General features: G+C 62.8%; 2 protein-coding genes across 2 annotated transcripts in view; both read left to right on the top strand.

Annotated features, from left to right (window-relative positions):
- Positions 1 to 4,962, top strand: part of DLGAP2 (DLG associated protein 2) — a 69,250-nt gene extending 64,288 nt beyond the window's left edge. The window contains exons 11-12 of the mRNA XM_081085080.1: positions 1,247 to 1,399; positions 3,094 to 4,962. Of these exons, the coding sequence (XP_080941206.1) occupies positions 1,247 to 1,399; positions 3,094 to 3,312 (372 nt within the window). The 3' untranslated portion in view covers positions 3,313 to 4,962. The remainder of the gene's footprint in view (positions 1 to 1,246; positions 1,400 to 3,093) is intronic.
- Positions 4,963 to 16,481: 11,519 nt separating this feature from the next.
- Positions 16,482 to 17,824, top strand: part of CLN8 (CLN8 transmembrane ER and ERGIC protein) — a 20,411-nt gene continuing 19,068 nt past the window's right edge. The window contains exon 1 of the mRNA XM_081085078.1: positions 16,482 to 16,750. The gene's annotated coding sequence lies outside the window, so the exon portion shown is untranslated. The remainder of the gene's footprint in view (positions 16,751 to 17,824) is intronic.

Genomic DNA, 17,824 nt, shown 5'->3' with positions numbered 1-17,824 from the left:
GTCAGTCACCACGGAGGAGCCTGCACGCCCCCCATCCACACCCTCCAGGTGGGACACCTGTCAGTCACCACGGAGGGGCCTGCACGCCCCCCATCCACACCCTCCAGGTGGGACACCTGTCAGTCACCACGGAGGAGCCTGCACGCCCCCCCCCCCATCCACACCCTCCAGGTGGACACCTGTCAGTCACCACGGAGGAGCCTGCACGGACACGCCATCATCACCCGAGTCCACCGTGGACGTCAGGGTCGCTCTGTGCTCTGCACCCTGGGGGCCTGGACAGATGTGTGAGGACGTGTGTCCGTCATCACAGCGTCACCCAGAGCAGTTCCACTGCCCCCCACCCTCTGGGCCTCCCTTCATTCCTCTCCCCATCCCCATGGCAACCCCTGACCTGTGCCCGTCCCCGTAGTTCCGCCTTTTCCAGGATGTCACAGAGCTGGAGTCACACATGTGTGGCCTTTTCATAATTTCTTTGAGAAATTCAAAGAAACAAAAAGTTTAGAAAATGTGTTATCACGGATGGGAGGGAAGGCTAGCGGAAAGACAGGACGCAGTGGTGAGCTGGGAGGGCAGGGCCCACAATGGAAAGCTGACATGAGAACTGAGACGCACAGGCCGGGAAGAGATGCGGGATGCGGAGCGGGTGGGGGCCTCTCGGACCCACGCTGAGGGCACTGGGCGCAGTCCCGCTGGAAGCAGGGACGAGCGGGCCGGTCCTTGCTCCGAAGCGCCGGCCGGCTGGCCGCTGGCCTTCCTCCCCGCCTGACGCACCGGCAGGTGCAGCCTTTGCCCGCAGTTGGAACCGCCAGGGGTGCCAGGCCGGTGCGGCGGGCGCGCTGCCTTTCGGGGAAGAGAGAACGGTTATGGCGTCAGAGTTGCAAGTGCAGTCGAGCAGGCCGAGCGGCTCCGCTGAGTCAGAACCGACGCCCGCGTGTGAGTGGACGCGTGGAGGACTTCATGAGCGACTCGCCACTCTCAGCAGGCGGGGGTATAGCTCAGGGGTAGAGCATTTGACTGCAGATCAAGAGGTCCCTGGTTCGAATCCGGGTGCCCCCTTTGAGAGCCTTTTCCTGCTTTAAACTGTGCACAAACACTTGTGCAAACTGGGCCTGGTGAATATTCACCCGAATTGGGATTGGCTTCTCCCTGATCCACTCCTGTAACTCCCCCCCACCCCACACCCCCACCCCCCAGCCCTCTGCCAGCTCCCGCTGCCCGGCTCTAATCCCCCTGTGTGTTCCAGGACCCCAGCGCCATGCCCAGGCCGACCTCCCAGGACCTGGCGGGCTACTGGGACATGCTGCAGCTCTCGGTGGAGGACGTCAGCATGAAGTTCGATGAGCTGCAGCAGCTGAAGCTCAACGACTGGAAGCTCACGGCATCTCCGGAGAGAAAGGTGAGCGAGCAAAGGCCCCACGCGGCCCCGCAGGCCCCCTGCGCCAGTGCAGAGCCTGCATGGCACCGGGTGTTTGGTCGGTCACGCAGGATCAAGTGTGTGCACGTGTGTGTCTCTGCGTGCGTGTGTGTGCACGTGTGTCTGCGCATGTGCACGCATGTGCACACATGTGCACGTGCACACATACGCTGGAATGCAATTCAAATCATCGATTGTTGTAGTGGCAGCTCTCCCACCGAATCTCTTGGTCGCGAACAATTCAGAGAAGACGCCACTTCCTCCATGGGTCTGGCCCCTGAGTTCTTTGCATCCACTTTCCCTGGGTCACGCTGAGAGGGCTCCCCACAGGCTGCAAGGCCGTCTCCTCCGCTGATAAACTTCCTGGTTCAAGACCAGACCTTTGAACTTGATTGACAGTCGGGGGGTGTAGACACTTCCTGTCAGCCGTCAGCCGTGGCCCTGAAAGCAGGCCGGCATTCCCGCTGCATGTGAGCGCGTGATTGTGTTTCTTCCCTGGGGAGCCGTCGCTCGCAGGGCTCACAAGTGGGTGTGACTTAGCAATAAGCACCTTGGCTTCCTAGCACATTTCAGAGAAGTTCTGAATAATCATCATCTGATTTTTCTAGACCAACATTGTTCAACTACAATGATAGGGAAAATCAGTGCAGCAGACACGGGGCAGTGGTGATTAATGCAGAGCTGGGGGTGCAGATCTGGGAGTGCAGAGCTGGGGTGCAGAGCTGAGGGGCACAGCTGGGGTGCAGAGCTGGGGTACAGAGCTGGGGGTGCACAGCCAGGTAATGAGAGTGAAAGCCATAGTCATCGCTGCCCCAGGGGCCCTGCCTGCCTCATGGCCTCCAGGCTGGACACAGGCCCCATCGAGAGACCGACAGGCTCCCTCTTCCCCCAGGTGGGGACGGTGTGCGGATGCACAGGCTGGACATCAGCCATGATGGACCTGGGCATCCAGGGCCTGGGGCTAGTCCTGCCGTGATGGGGTCGTGTGTGACGGCTGTGAGGGAGGGTGTTATAATAAAGCGCTAAGCGCAGGACCTGCGAAGCGGGTCTGAGGGCCGGCAGAGCCCTGCCTGGCTTCCTTCCTCAGGGACTGACAGGGGACAGAGCCCCAGCCCTGCCTGGCTTCCTTCCTCAGGGACTGGCAGGGGACAGAGCCCCAGCCCTGCCTGGCTTCCTTCCTCAGGGACTGGCAGGGGACAGAGCCCCAGCCGCAGCGCGGCCCCCACGGGAGGACGGCTTCCAGCCCAGGGCACAGCACCCCAGAGAGGGGGCGGGTCTCTGCCCGCGCAGGCTCCATCCATGTCCCGGAGCCCCTGCCCCAAGGCCCAGGAGCCCCTGTGCAAGGGACACCCTCCCAGGACCGGCACGTGTTTCCGTGGCCCCAGGTCCCAGAGGCAATCGCGAGAAGAGGGAGTGGTAGCCATGGCCTGTGCTCAGCGCGGGAATTAAATAGATGGAGGACCAAGCAGATGCTAAGTGCCGTGCGCAGAAGTGATTTCTTGATCTGCAAGCTCTCTGCCCACACCCCCCTCTCGCGCCCCCCCCCCCCCCCCCCGCAGGCCGAAGCATCTGAGGGCGGCACAGTGTGCACCTAGCGGGAGGCAGGGCCGCGGGCGATGCGGGCGGGAGACAGGGCCGCGGGCCCCTGACACCCATGATTGTGTGATGCTTTTCAGGAAGAACGGAAGGTCCCCCCTCCGATACCAAAGAAGCCCCCCAAAGGGAAGTTCCCCATCACGAGAGAAAAGTCCCTGGACCTGCCGGACCGGCAGCGGCAAGAGGCCCGGAGGCGCCTGCTGGCTGCCAAGCGGGCGGCGTCCTTCCGCCAGAACTCGGCCGGCGAGCGCGCCGACAGCATCGAGATCTACATCCCCGAGGCCCAGACGCGGCTCTAGGACGCGGTGACGAGGACCGCCCGTCCTCGCCCGGCCCGCCTGTGCCCGCGGGGCTGCCCGCCGCCAACGCCGTCTTTTCTATTCCCCGGACGGACGGTCTGACTCAGGCGCCCCGACAGGCAGGCGTGGGACCTCTCGGGAGAGCAGGACACGCCTCTGGAGAGGGACCCGCTCACATTTTGTTATTTCTATTTTTATAATCGTGAGATAATCAGAGGCAAGAACCACAAACACGTTCAAACGGGTGCATCTCCCCACTCCCTGGAGGCACTGCCCCCCCCCCCCCGGCAGGCACGGCCCCCTGAAGTGCAGGGGGCCCCCCGCCTGGGGCCGCTGCTCCTGTCCCCGCTGACCCTCCCCATGTTCCGTGTGCCAAGCGTATGGTAACGAGCAAGAAGGCACCTCCACCGCCCCCCACCCCGCCCCCCACGTGTGTCTCCATGACCCAGAGGCCCAGGTCGGACCCTGGGAGCGCCCAGCACCACCGACACGTAAGGAAGGTCCCTTCACAGGAGGGGGCGAAGCATCATCAAGGTGGGTGTCGAGGTGGCAGGCGCTCCCGTGGCGGGCGCTCCCGTGGCAGGCGGGCGGGCGGGGAGCAGACGCCCTGACCCCGCGAGGGAGCCCGGTGCGCCCCTGCCTCCGTGACCTCCGCACACGGTCCGCCTGTCAGCCTCGCCCTCACGCTGCGTGGGATCCATTCATAGATGTGTGCTCGGTTTCCAGCGCTGTCGGGGACCCCTGAGGGCGCCCTTCAGGAAAACAGACCAACAGGAAGTGTGCTTGTTGGAGGACAGTTGTGATGCGAAAGGTTTAAGGAATAGGCATGGGCGGGCGGCTGGGCGGGAGAGGGGGTGCGGAGCCCTCCGTCCAGGCCGCCTGTCTCAGTCGCGATGGGGCCGTCACGCGTGGTGACCTCAGCGGGACTCTGAGGGTGCTCGCGGTTCCGGCGGGCGCCCCAGAGCAGCGGGAGGACGCGAAGGCTCCGTGGTGCGTACATCTAGCCCCGCGACCGTCATGCCGGAAGGACAGGCGGGTGCTGTGCAGAGGAGAAGTGTCACCACCGACCCCACTCGGTTCCCTGTCCCCCAGGTGAAGGCAGGCGCCCCCCGAGGACAGGTGTCCGCGCCCCACACCACGTCTTCCGCCCGCCTGGCCTCGCTGAGCCGCGTCCGGGTCCGGTCCCCGCGCAGCCCTTTGTCCCGCCCTGTGACTCGCACTTTAGGCCGCGCCCAGCTCTATGCCCCTGGCACCTGCCGGGGCGCAGCGAGGGGCGCCCCCCCCCCGCCCTCTGCAGCCTGCAGGCCCCGCCCCCCCCCCCCCCCCACCGCACCGAGCATGGGCGCCCTCGGAGCACAGTGGACACTATCGCATGTCTGTCTCGCTTCAAACAGTTTTACTTTTTTAAAGCTGAGTCGTTAAGAACTCCCTGTAAGAACAGCACCCTGTAAATTGAACCTCATATCCGGTATATAGTTTACCAAACAGCCTTAAAATATATTTGGAAGCAAAAATCAGTACGAATGTATATCCTTGAAAATGCAAAAAAATAATAATACTATTTCCCTGGAATATTCTTCTATAATGAGTCCTACTTCCCCAGAGTGTTCAAAGCGTTTTTTTTCTACCTAAATAAATACCTGAACCCGAGCCGTGTGCCGTGGCCAGGCCTCGTCTGTGCCCACCGTGGGGCCGCCACAGGGGCATGCGCAGTGTCGGCGTCCTGGCCATCGCAGGGGCTGTGGAGGGGGAGCTGCTTCGGGGAGCACAGCGATGCAGACCCCACGGGGGGGGCAGCCAGGACTCCAGGCCCGCCAGCCGCACAGCGTGCCCGCCGGCAGCCCCAGGGCCTTCTCGGCCATCCTTGACCTTGTGCAAAACAGACAATGACAAATTCTAAAGTTCGAGAATACGTATTCACTTTGGATCCCAGACTCCCTAATCCTGACTTGAACGAACGCATTCACTGGATTTGGGTTCGTTATCTTTTATGTTTTGTAGACTCATTTTTATCCTAAAACCACCCCCCCTCCGCCCCCCCCCCCCCCACGCACAGTCTTGGCCTAAACCCCTCCCAGGTGAGCACCTTCACCGACCCCCGAATGTGGCGAGGCCACTGACGCGCAGTGGGGCCCCTGGAGGGACCTGGTTGGCCCCCCGACTCCCAAAGACGCCGTGGGACGGCGGAGCGGACGCCGGGCCCCACAGAACGTCCCTGCTCCCGTGGCCCGACCGAGCGCCACGGATTCCGACCGAGGGCCACGGATCCCGTCCTCGCCGTGACAGCCCTCATGACTGCAGAGATAAGCCATGTTTGCGTTCGTACACGTAAAGAGAAATAAAGCCTTTAGAATACCTGCTGGTCAGCCGAGCTCATTTCTTCCCACAGAGGCTGAGCTCCGGGAGGCATGTCACGGCTTTACCCCGTCTGCTGACCTCAGCCCAGGATTCACTGATTTTAGGGAGTGGAAGGGAGGGGGCGAGGCAGAGAGAGAAACACCCATGTGAGACAGACACATTGATCGTTGCCTCCCGCCTGCACCCCGCCGGGGAGGAGCCTGCAACCGAGGTACGTGCCCTGGACCGGAGTCGAACCCGGGACCCTGCAGGCCGCGGGCCGACGCTGTATCTACTGAGCCACACCGGCCAGGCCTGGGCCAACATTTGGTGGAGAGTCAGGAGGGACAGGGAGAGGGTCTTGACCAGACAGGCTCTCCATCGTCAGGGACTCGGTAGTCAGGGGCCCGTGGCCGGGGGCGGGAGGACGGCGCCCACCTTCAGAGAGATGCCGAGGCTGGCTGCACGCAGCTGGCGGGCGGCAGTCCTGCTCAGGGTCTGACCGGTTCCCAGAACTCAAACGGCCAGAAGGTCCCACCTGCCAGGTCTGCGTCTGCCCAGCCATCTGTGGTGCCAGGTCCGTGACCTCGGTGGGGGCAGCGGGACCCCCACGAGCATGCTCTGACCGGTCCCCACGAGCATGGACGTGTTGCCCGGGTCCTGCTCTCCCCACCTTGCCCCCCAAAGAGTGGCCAGCCCAGCCCAGCCCAGCCCAGGAGCATAGAATCGGGTCCCCAGAAACAGCCTAAATGGATCGGTTCTCCATTTGCCACGTGGGCTCTTGTCCCAGTGTCTCCTTTCTCCTCGAGGCTTGAGCCTCCTGTTTTTCTTTCTGCTGAAATCTAACACCGTCAGGGTGTTCGCCGGCCCTGGGACCTTGCCGAGGGCTTCGCTCTTGTTTTGTCTGCGTGTTTGTTGCACTGTTGGCGAGTTTGGGTGGAGCACAGGGTTCCAGACTTGAAGGTAGAAAACCACAGCCTGGGAGGCCTGAGCTGGGTGACCCCCTGAACACCCGGTCCTGACCCGGGGCCCGAGGTCGGACCAGACCTGAGCCTTCCCAGCGGGGCTCGGCCTGTCCTGCGACTGCTCCGACCACTGCAGGTGGGGTGGGCGGGGAGCCGACGGGGCCGGGGCCTTTTCAGTCCAGGCGGAAGGCCCGTCAGCACTGCGGCCACAGCAGGACTTGGAATCGCACGCGATGCCCGGAGACAGCCAGACGGCCGTCGAACCACCTGCTTCTGGTCACACAGCAGCCAGGGGACCCCACGTCTTGGGGTCTCCGCCCTCGATGCTGTCACATGAAGATCGGTGACCCGGCTCTCCAGGCCTGCGAGCGCCCAGGGGCAGGCGGCGGCTGAAGGCGACGTGGTCCCATCTCACACGCGTCCTCCACGGCGTGCGGTGCAGGGTCAGGGCAGGACACGGCAGTCACCGGTCGGGTCCCGGCCCAGCCGACCGCAGATATGGGCCCTGACCGTGTGGAGGTGGAGAAACAACTCAGGGCATTTCCATTCCTTCTGGCTCAGATCTCAGTGTGACCGGACGTCTCCGCGGCGAGAAGCAGGTACCACTCAGCATGGACCCTGTGCTCACCATTGCTCCAGCTCCGCTGCAGCGGCGACGAGATGCAGAGCTGGTGCCCGCACGTTAGAGGGACAGAGGGCCCGGCTCAGTGTGGAGCCTCGACCCATGAACCAGGAGGTCACTGTTTGATTCCCGGTCAGGGCACGTGCCCGGGCTGTGGGCTCCATCCCCAGTTAGGGGGCGTCCAGGAGGCAGCCGGTCCGTGATTCTCATCATGGATGCTTCTCTCTCTCCCGCTCCCTTCTCTCTGAAATATATATATATATTTTAAAGTGATGAAGGAACGTTCATGTGGAAGCAGATGCTAAGCCCGGCCTATGGCCCCCATGGAGACCACGGAGGGTCCTGGGGACGCCCCAGGAAGCCACCGTCCCTTCCCGCCGACACGACAAACACCAGGACCCGTTTGCCCGGCGGCCCTGACCCTGGCCTTTGCATCCAGCGTTCAAAGAAGTGATTTCCGGGCTCCGTGTAAGCCCGTGACGGGTGACAGTTTGCAGAGGAAATATCAGTTACCGACACAGCACCGCTTTTTACAAAGTTTTATAGAGACACGGCAAGGGGGCCCGGTTCCCTCCCCCCTGTGTTAGACTCTACGCGACTTCCTCATGGGTGCTGCTTCCAGACCCCAGCGTCTCGCCCGGCTGGCCCATCCCCATGGAGGGACGTCCGATGGGAGGAAAGACGGTGCCAGGCTTCGGTGGAAAGTTCGGGGACAAAGGCCCCTCTTTCGAGGAGCAGAGCGAGGTCCCCACACAGAGGATGGTAGACCCAGGGGAGCCCAGGGCCGCCTGGGTGCCTGCCGCCTGCCACTTAACACCCACATGTCACCCCTGACTCGCCACCTGGACCCCCCACCCACCCCCCACCTCTCAATATTGTGCTCATTTCACTATGAAAGGGCTCGGCGTGTCTCTCCCTCCGCCTCACAGCTCATTGGCTGGATTCAGAAACGTTGCCCCGCACACAAGTGGCAGGTCCTGAGCCACCTTCGACCTCTCACTTCCCACGGTCACGCGGGGACCAGCTCAGCCCGCACCGCCCCCCCATGGCCCGTCCCAAGCGCCCGGGTGCCACCTGAGGACGCCCTGAGGTGCCTCCGTGAGAATTTGAAGGCAGGTTAGAGCCAGGACACTAGCTGCGTGGTCAGAGTTTTTACAAAAGTCTATAAATAAATATATAAATATACATACCTGTGAAGCCCTATCAGCAAGGAGGGCGACCGCGTGCCCAGTCCCCCTGGACGCCTTGAATGACGCCCTGTCATTCTTGCCGCACTCTTAGGGTCCGGGTTCGGTTGATGAGTTCTGTGCGGGGCCTGCGGGGCCCAGTCGGGGTGAGCGGTGTGGCCCCGCCCCCGGCACCATGGCTCTCGCTCTTGGTGCACCTTCTCGTCAGACACCATCGTTCCTTTCGGGCAGTGAAGGGGTGCGTTCTTGGGGTTCCTTTCCCTCCTGGCCGGCTCCCCCCGCAGTCACTGAGAGAGCGGCTCATGCGCCCCCCCCCCCCCCCCCCGCCGTGGGCCTCTGTACCTCGCACTCAGGTTCAACTCCTGTAAACAGCTCCGCAATGAAATTTCAGGGAAGAAATGTTTCCTTTTTATTGGAGGGAAGTCCCATGTCATTTTAAACTCAGAAACACACACGGGTACGGGCCAAGGAGCTCTATCCGGAGAACAGGGCGCCGCCCTCGCCACCTGCGTCATTGTGGAAGCAGCCTCGGCTTCTCTACCCACCAAGCGATGGCCCTTGATCACGGCTGCGAGGTCCTGTGTATGCAAATGGCATCGACTAAAGGAGTTTAATAAATCCTGCGGATTTAGTCACTGGCTGTCCTAGACTCTTGAGTAGCAACGAGAAGAGACGTGTCGGGCGACCCGTGGATGCATCCGCACACCCAGCCCAGGCGTGGCCTCGAGCGCCAGCGGGCCCGCCGTCTCCGGGGTGGCCCAGCTGCTCACCGCCCTCCCGGGCAGTGGTCCCCTCCTGTCAACGTGCTCCCTGAGCCCACGCCGCCTTCTCCTGCCCGTGGCCGGCGAGCCGCGCTCCCTCTGGTGGGAGTTGCTGCCTCCCCTGCCTCTTTCCACCCGTCCCTCAGCCGGCACTGCAGGCGGCTCCCTGTCCGTCTCTCCCTACGGCCCCCGGAAAGCATGAGCATGAGGCCTTCAGGAGGGACTGCAAAGCCACGCCCTGCCTTGCTCATCCCTGCCCATGGCCACCCCCGCCCGTGGCCAGCCCTGTCCGTGGCCAGCCCTGACCATGGCCATCACAGCCCGTGGTCATCTCTGCCTGTGACCATCAGGGCGAGCTCCCTGCACTTCCCTCCACCGGCTCCACATTGCAAATGTCATAGGCAGTGATGGCCATGGACAGTGATGGCCACTGGCAGGGATGGCCACGGGCAGGGATGGCCACGGGCAGGGATGGCCATGGGCAGGGATGGCCACGGGCAGCCTGGGAGGCCGGGAGAGTAGTGGACAAGGTGCAGAAGGCAAGTTTCTGGTGAGTGACTGTGTCCGACTCCTCCCCAGTGAGGGCCGCCCGGGGGCCGAGTCCACGCAGGAATCCCTCCACGTGCCTCGCTTTCTAACAAGGAGGAGCCAGGTCTCAGCGTGGAGAAGGGTGGCCAGCATGCCCGTCTCCCATGGACCCATGTTCGCTGGAGCACACGGACACCCGGCCAAAGGGGAGATCTGCGCCCCTTTCTTCTTCGACCCCTGCTCCTTCCGCGAGAGCTAACCTGCTGGGCGTGGCCTGGTCACTTCGTACTGTGGCCAGGGTCAGTGAGGGCCAGACAGTGCGGGGTGTTCGTTTGCAACATGGTGACGAGGACATCGCCGCCGTCAAGGGCCGGGGGGTGGGGGGGGGGGGCGGATGGGAGGAGGGAGAGAGGGAGGCGAGGGCTCTGTCCTGGCCTCCCCACTTGTTCATGAACCCAAACGCTCCCAGGTCGGCTGTGAATTAAAAACAGCGCCAACCTCCCACGGGAAGCGATCGGTAGGAAAAGCCGGAGCAGCAGTAGGTGCTCACGTATGCTTTCCGCTATTTGCCACCTTGAATGAGCTCCCGTGAGAACTGGGGCCTCGGGCGCTTCTGCTGCTGTTTCCATGTGGCGTTGGGGTTAAACCACCAAGTGCAGGCAGAGCGGCTGCTCCCTCCGTGAAGGAGAGCGAGGAGGGAGGTCGCCGTGAGCTCGGGGTCCATCCGGCGCAGACCCCGAGGCGCGGGGTGCCTGCCCACGTCGCGTGGTTTAAACGGACCAGAGCAAACCCACTTCCACACGGCCAGGCCACACGCCTCAGAGTGAACTCATCTCACCCAGCATCGCTGCACAGCGGAGGTTCAGACCAGGGCCCTGCACACAGCCTGTGCCAGCCGGCAGCCTCCCCAGGCTCTGCGCGGGCACCCCTTCCCGGGAAGACCTGGGGACATGGCCAGGCAGAGCCTTCTCTCTCTGAGGCCCCTCTGTCCTTCCTGCCCTTTCCCCAGGGCCCCCCACCTCTCCCCATCGTCTCCAGGCAGAACCCGGCCTGCAGCACCGGCCCCTGTGGCTGGGCCCTGCCTCGCCCGGTGGGCGAACTGGGGCACCCTTGGCATCGTGGGCAGCCGTTGTCCAGGCCTCTCTCTCCATTCACCTCCCTCGGCGGTCACACCAACAGGACCCTCTGCCCTTGTGTCCACAGAGCACCGCCCCCCCAGCCCCTCTCCCTTTCCCCCTCCCCGGCTTCTCCCGTGGCCGCCTGATGCCTGCCTTCCAGGCAGATCCCACTCGGCTGCTCACAGCCTCACAGACTCTGTGTCCCGAGCCCGTTGCCCCTCCAGCCGCTGTCTTAATGCAGCCCCACCCGCAGGCATCAACGTCACTCAGCCCCCCGGGCCCCGGGCCCTTCCCTCGGGTGAACCCCGTCCGGGGCCTCGCCTCCGTGGACTCTCAAAGTCCCGCCGACCCTCCAAGCCTCCATCCCCAGGGTCCCCTGTCCTTCCCGAGAGAACTGGCCGCTGTCTCCTGTCTTCTCCCCAAACGATGCTCAGCCTGGTCCCAGCACCCCCGTCTCACGGAGTAGAAGGTATGTGTCCACTGGTGTGGGGTCCGACGTGAGCTTTCTGAGTGCGAGAAGTCACGTGCATTCCTCCTCCTACCCCGGCTCCCCATGACCATGGACCCCCATGTTCTCCAGGCCGTGGGGGATCCGCTGGCGGAGGGATGGATCCGAGCCCTGAGCGTCTCCCCTGGTCACCCACTGATTCACCAGCTGGTCACTGGGCAGCATTACGTGCTGGGGTCCCCCAGGCCGGACAGGAGAGGCAGGCGCCCCCACACGGGTTCAGCTACTCACAGAAGGTCTCCTCCAACGTAGGGTCAGGCCGGGGAAGGGTCACGGAAGGTTTATAACTTTCCGAACAAACCGAATGCTGCCTGTTTTGTTGCATGGACGCTGGTCCAAGATGGGAAGCCTCATCGCCCCCACAGGGAGCCCCGACTTCCAGGGCCGTGGAGAGGGAGGGCGGATGCGGGCGTCCAGGTTCCGCCATGTGAGGCACAGCCACCCCGGCACCTGCTGCTACAGGTGACAGTGGGGAGGGAGCTCTTGGCCCCGGGCAGATGTCACCTGCCCCCGCGGGGCTCTGAGAGCGGGCACGGCCCTGAGACACGGCGGGCGGCAGTGTCAGCAAAGTCGCAGGTAGGACAGCCTGCCCGCGTGGCTCAGTGGCTGAGCATCGACAGGAGCCGAAAGGTCCCGGGTTTGATTCCGGGTCAGGGCACAGGCCTGGGCTGCAGGCTCGATCCCCAGTGCGGGGGTGCAGAAGGCAGCCAATCAATGATGATTCTCTCTCACCATCGGTGCTTCTATCTCTCCCTCCCTTCCTCTCTCTCTACAAAAATCAATGAAAACATATTTTTCAAAAGGCAGGTGGGAGAGGGAGCCGCCGAGGCCGGAGCACGTCTCCCCCCAGCGGTGAGTTTCTGTGCTGAAACTGGGAGCTACAGGGCCCCACTGAGCGGGCGCCATCTGGGGGTCCTCAGACTCCGTCTCGGAGCTGCTCTCCTGTCCCAAGCCGCGTCCCCCGGCCATCACGGCTGCGTCCAGTCGGGGCCACGGTGCCTGAGCCTCGCGGAGGGAGGCCGTACCCAGCAGGCCCGCGGGTGGCTGGCCCAGGGCGGGCACCACCACTGGACCAGAGGGGCTCCCCGCTTGGAGCTGCGCCATGGGCAGGTGACTCTCCTTAACCGGGGGGCCTGATGCTGACGAACCTGTGACCTTCGCCCGGGCTCCCCGCCTTCTCCCGGCCCAGCCTTTGGGGGGTCTGTCCTCGCTGAGGCTGTCTGGCCTGCAGTTTTGTAAACGCCTATGGACGATTTCAGATGTGCAGCTCCAATGAGAACGGTCTCAACTGTATCAGGGAGGGGCTTTCTCAGGGAATCCCAAGAGGATGGGAGCCGGAGGCTGGCGCACCCACGTCTCGATTGGGCGACGGCCCGTGAAGTGCCCTCGGGCGTCGCTGATGAGCGGGACTGGGGCCGGGGTCTCGGCCGCTGCACACACACTCGGGAGGGCCACCTGCCGCCCACACTGCGAGGCCGGGCAGGGAGCCCTCCTTCGGATTAAGCAACGGGCACCCGGCAGGTCTGTTTGGGGATTTACGCGGTAAAGGGGCTGCACGGCCGGAGGACTTCAGAAACAACCTGTTTGCGGAGGGAAACGTGTTAGAGTGGCCCAGGGATACTGGCGGCTTCTGGCAAAGGACGTGGGGTTCACCCAAGTGGAGGCCAGGCAAGAGCGTTGCAGCACCAAGACCGACCCCCAGGGGCAGCACGCACAACCGCCAGCATCCTTCCCCAGCTGTGTGTAAGCCCTGGGGCACAGACACCAAGGTGATTCCTACACCATTCCGCTCAGGGAGGCTGGCCTGGGGACTGGGAGAACGATGCTACGTTTCAGAGGATGAGCGGTTTGAAGCAAGCTGTCAGCCCCGCTGCCCGCCAACCATGAAAGCACGATGTTCTGCGTGGACATATTCCTCTCTGAGCTCACGGCTATGACTCAGCAAGTCCTCCACCACAGAATAACAAACAGGACGCGAGAGAAGGAAGTGACGAAGCTTTTCTGTTTAAATATATGGTTATTGATTTTATTTTATTCAGGGAGGAAGGGAGGGGGAGAGAGAGAAACATCAAAGATGAGAGAGGATCATGGATCGGCTGCCTCCTGCACGCCCCCCGACTGGGGATCGAGCCTGCAACCCAGGCCTGTGCCCTTGACCAGAATCGAACCTGGGACCCTTCAGTCCGTAGGCCGTCGCTCTATCCACTGGGCCACACCAGCCAGGGCTTCTTTTCTTTTTTAATATGTTTTTATTGATCTCAGAGAGGAAGGGAAAGGGAGAGAGATAGAAACATCAATGATGAGAGAGAATCATGGATCGACTGCCTCTTGCACCCTCCCCTCCCCCGCACCCGTCACCGGGGATGGAGCCTGCAACCCGGGCACGTTCCCTGACCGGGATGGAATCCGGGACCCTTCAGTCCACAGGCCGACACTCTATGCACTGAGCCACACCGGCCAGGGCCCCATGCTCTCCTCTTCTCCAGGTGAAAAGTATTTCCCATGTAGACGTGAGCAGGCCGTGGAGCCGGCCGATCAGGATTCCAACCTTAAACCAAGTGCGGTCAAGCACACCCTGATGGGAGATACGGTGGCTGAATCGCCCGTGGCCTAATTCTTTTTATTTATTTATTTATTTATTTATTTATTATTTTTTATTGGGGTGCAGTTGACATGCAGCATTGCATTCGTCTCAGGTGTAGCCAGAGGCTGTGTCCGTTGGGAAATGGACCCACAAGTCTGGTGGACATGGGTCACCACAGTGACTGTGTCTTTCTTGTGATGAGACTTTTCAGATCTACCCTCTGAGCAGCTCTCAGACATACCATGCAGCGTTGCTAACGACTGTGCGTCCCTCGAATCGCTAAGACTGGGGTCTTTTCACTCCTGTTAGTAACATCACAGGACAGGGGACCGCCCGCCCAGCGCTCCCAGCCAAACAAAGGCAAGGCCCCACGCCTGATCTCCGCGGTTCCAGTTCCAGACATTTTTCCCGGGTGACGGTGTCCGGGTTGTGGCCTCAGCTGCCGTCAGCAGAGTGCGGGGCCTACCAGCTGGGCCCCGACTCCCTCCCTGCCTCCCTGCCTCCCTGCCTCCCTGCCTCCCTCCCTCCCTGCCTCCCTGCCTCCTTCCCTCCCTGCTCCGGGCACAGCTGGCCAGGCACAGCTGGGATCCCAGGGAATTTCCAGTCTGAGATCCTGTCGGGTTGGGGCGTGCCTACACCGACCCAGATTCCTCTGCACTGGAATGTAGGCCTGACCCACCCCCGCCCCAGGCACCCTCCAACCCTGAGTCCCAGCAACGCCTAAACTCCCTGTCCTGGGGCTGAGTTCCTGAAAACCCTGCTCTTGCCCAGCCGGTGCGGCTCAGTGGTTGAGCGTCAACCTATGAACCAGGAGGTCACGGTTTGATTCCCTATCAGGGCACATGCCCGGGTTTCGGCTCCATCCCCAGTAGGGGGTGTGTAGGAGGCAGCCGACCCATGATTCTCTCTCATCACTGATGTTTCTCTCTCCCCCTCTCCCTTCTTCTCTGAAACCAATAAAAATCTATTTAAAAACACACACACACAACCACTGCTCTCCTCAAAGTCCTGCCCGTGCACTTTCTCTTCTCATTTCTACTTCCTCCCAGCAGAGCTTCCCCCCGATGAGGAGAAATTTCAGGAACACGAGGCACCGAGGCAAATCTGTACGAAAGATCGGACCGAGGCCCCAGTTACAGGGGGACCTGATCTCTGTGACTCACCCCAAAGTGCTTTCTGCCTGAACCTGGGGGACCCCCCCCCCCAATACAGCGTGCAGTGCCTTCCTGAGGCCCCGGCCAGCCCCATTCTCCGCCGCCCCCACCTCACCCACCCCCACCCCCACCCAGGCTCCCGCCAGAGTCCCATCCTGCTGCCTGCAGGGGCCCATGGGGAGCAGGCGCCTGGGCTGTTACAGGCACATCCCGAGGAACTGGGCGGCCTGGTGGGCTCCACGAGGGGTTCACGGTCCCAGCAACTGCCAGGCCTCGGGGGCTGCAGGACGGCCATGGGGAGCCCGCCCCCCGGGCAGCAGGCAGGGGCCGGGCAGGGAGGCTCGTCCCTCAGTGGCTGCCCGCTGTTGTGTGGTAAGTCCTGGGCGACGGGCCTGCTGGTTTCTCTCTGTTTCAGAAAGGAGGCCTGAGAACATGGGGCTGCGCGCTGGGTGCCGAGGAGGAGGAGGAGGAGGAGGAGGAGAAGGAGGAGGAGGAGGAGGAGGAGGAGGAGGAGGAGGAGGAGGAGGAGGAGGAGGAGGAGGAGGAGGGGAGCTGGTAAGCGGCAGTGCCTTGCTCAGCAGCCTCTCCGTGTCGATGAAACACCAGGTGAGCGCACGTCACATCGGGGCAGAATGCTGTCTCCAGGACACGGCCACAAGCTGAGACGCACTTCTGTCTCCGCTCTCGGGGTTTGGGGACAAGCAGACTGTGTCATTCTCTTTAAGCACATTGTGTCCTGTCAAGAATTCGGCTCCCAGCCCAGGGCGTCGCTCGGGGTTGAGCTTTGACCTATAAACCAGGAGGTCAGGGTTCGATTCCCGGTCAGGGCACCGGCCTGGGCTGTGGCTCGATCCCCAGTGAGGGGCGTGCAGGAGGCAGCGATCCATGATTCTCATCATTGATGTTTCTTTCTTTCTCGAGGAGGAGGAAGAGGAGGGGAGGGGAATGAGGGGAGAGGGAGGGGAGGGGAAGGGGGGACTCAGAGGGAGGGGGAGGAGGAAGAGGGGGAGAGTTCTGCGCCTGCGTGCGGGAGGTCAGAAGGGAGCTGGTCTTCGTGGTGGCCGTCACTGGTGGAATGGACGCACAGCCCCCCGTCTGTGTGTAGAAATGAAGGGCCGTGTGCACATTTGTCCTGGAAATGGGCTCTTCCCCGGGAGCAGCGAGCCTGACCCCAGGTGACCTGCTGGCCTTCACCGGGTGGGCGGCTTGCCCCCGGGACCCTCACCGCCTGTCGCGCGTGGCCTCTCTCCCGGCCTCTCCCCGGACGCTCAGTCACCGTGCGCCCCGGGTGCTCGCCGGGTGCTGTCCCCGCCTCACATCTGGCTGACAGTGGGCGTCTGCGGCCCTGGCACCGCCTCCTCTCCTCGTGCCGAGTGAGTCAGCCTCCGGCCCGCCCAGGACGCCCACAGAGCCATGGTGACAGTCAGTGAGCCGCCGCCGGAGCCTCAGCCGGAGGAGGGGACGCTGGTGTCCGCTCCCGCCACCTCGGAGCGGAGCTGCCTGCGGCCTCTGCGTCTGCCCCCCGCCCCCCCGGGCTGGTCGAAGGGGTGACCTGAGAGGGTGGCCACGCGTGGAAGTGTCTCCTGGCTGCCGCGGTGGGACCTGATCTGAGGTTGCAGGTCCTCGTCTCTGCGCTCGCGGCCGGCTGCCCCGGGCACTGCGCCGGGAGCTCAGGTGAGCTTCCTTCCCAAATCTGCCCCCAGGGCGTGTCCCCTCGGACTGCGCCTGTGCCCCGACGCTGTCACGTGTGGGTGTGGTGGGGGGTCCCACCGCGCTGTGCTGGGCGGAGGGTTTCTGGGTGAGGAAGCGAGTCAGGCGGTTCTCAAAGTTGCCCTTCAGGTCGCCTGAAAGCTGGTCCAAGCCGGAACCGGAGCCAGACGGGCCTGTTGGGGCAGGAAGGCCACTCGCGGCTCAGCCTCTCCCAGAGATTCAGGCTGTACTGGGGGGTGGGGGGTCCTTTTCCCCCAGAGGGCTCCTCCGCCCTGCAGGGCTGACCTTTCTTTTATATATACAGTATATATCCCATGTTCAAAGGCTGTTCAATCGCGTTGTTTACCCATATCTTCAGAAAAAAAATCACTTCTGTCGTGGTAAACAGCCTGCTTCCCTATTTACAATGGTCTGGCCCTCTAGCAACTTCCGCGCGAAATTATAGCTAATGTGCCTACAAACGCCAGGTGATCATAATAATCTGGCCACTCGGTGTGTATTTTAATTGATGTCAGAGAGGAAGGGAGAGGGAGAGAGATGGAAACATCTGTGATGAGAGAGAATCATGGGTCGGCTGCCTCCTGCACCCGCTCTGGGGAAGGGTGCCCTGACCGGGAATGGGGCTGTGACCTCCTGTTCACAGGTCGACGCTCACCCACGGAGCCACGCCGCCACCGGTGGGCTGACCTTCTTTGTTGTGGGCACAGCCTGGCGTCTGAGAGCTGTGGCAGCACCTGCGGCCCCACCCCCACCCCCAGGGCTGGTCAGGACGCCCTGGAAGGCTCCTCTGCTCCCAGATCATTACAGGGGTCACGGGGCCCAGGGGCCCTGCCCTCAGGGTGTAGCTGACACTCACCAGAGAGCTTTGATGCTGGAGGAGACTTAGAAACCAGTCCATGTTTCATGTTTGCCCTCAGAGAGGCTCACTAGCCCTTGCGAGGTCCCCCAGCAGGAGCCGTGCACCCGCAGGCAGGTGCCCAGCCCCAGCCCAGAGCCCCCCACGTCCCACCCGGCTGTCAGTCAGGACGGACCCTGGGC

This window comes from Myotis nattereri (genome assembly GCF_964212035.1).
Source record: "Myotis nattereri genome assembly, chromosome: 2".
Lineage (NCBI taxonomy): Eukaryota > Metazoa > Chordata > Mammalia > Chiroptera > Vespertilionidae > Myotis > Myotis nattereri.
This window is presented reverse-complemented; position numbering and strand designations above follow the sequence as displayed.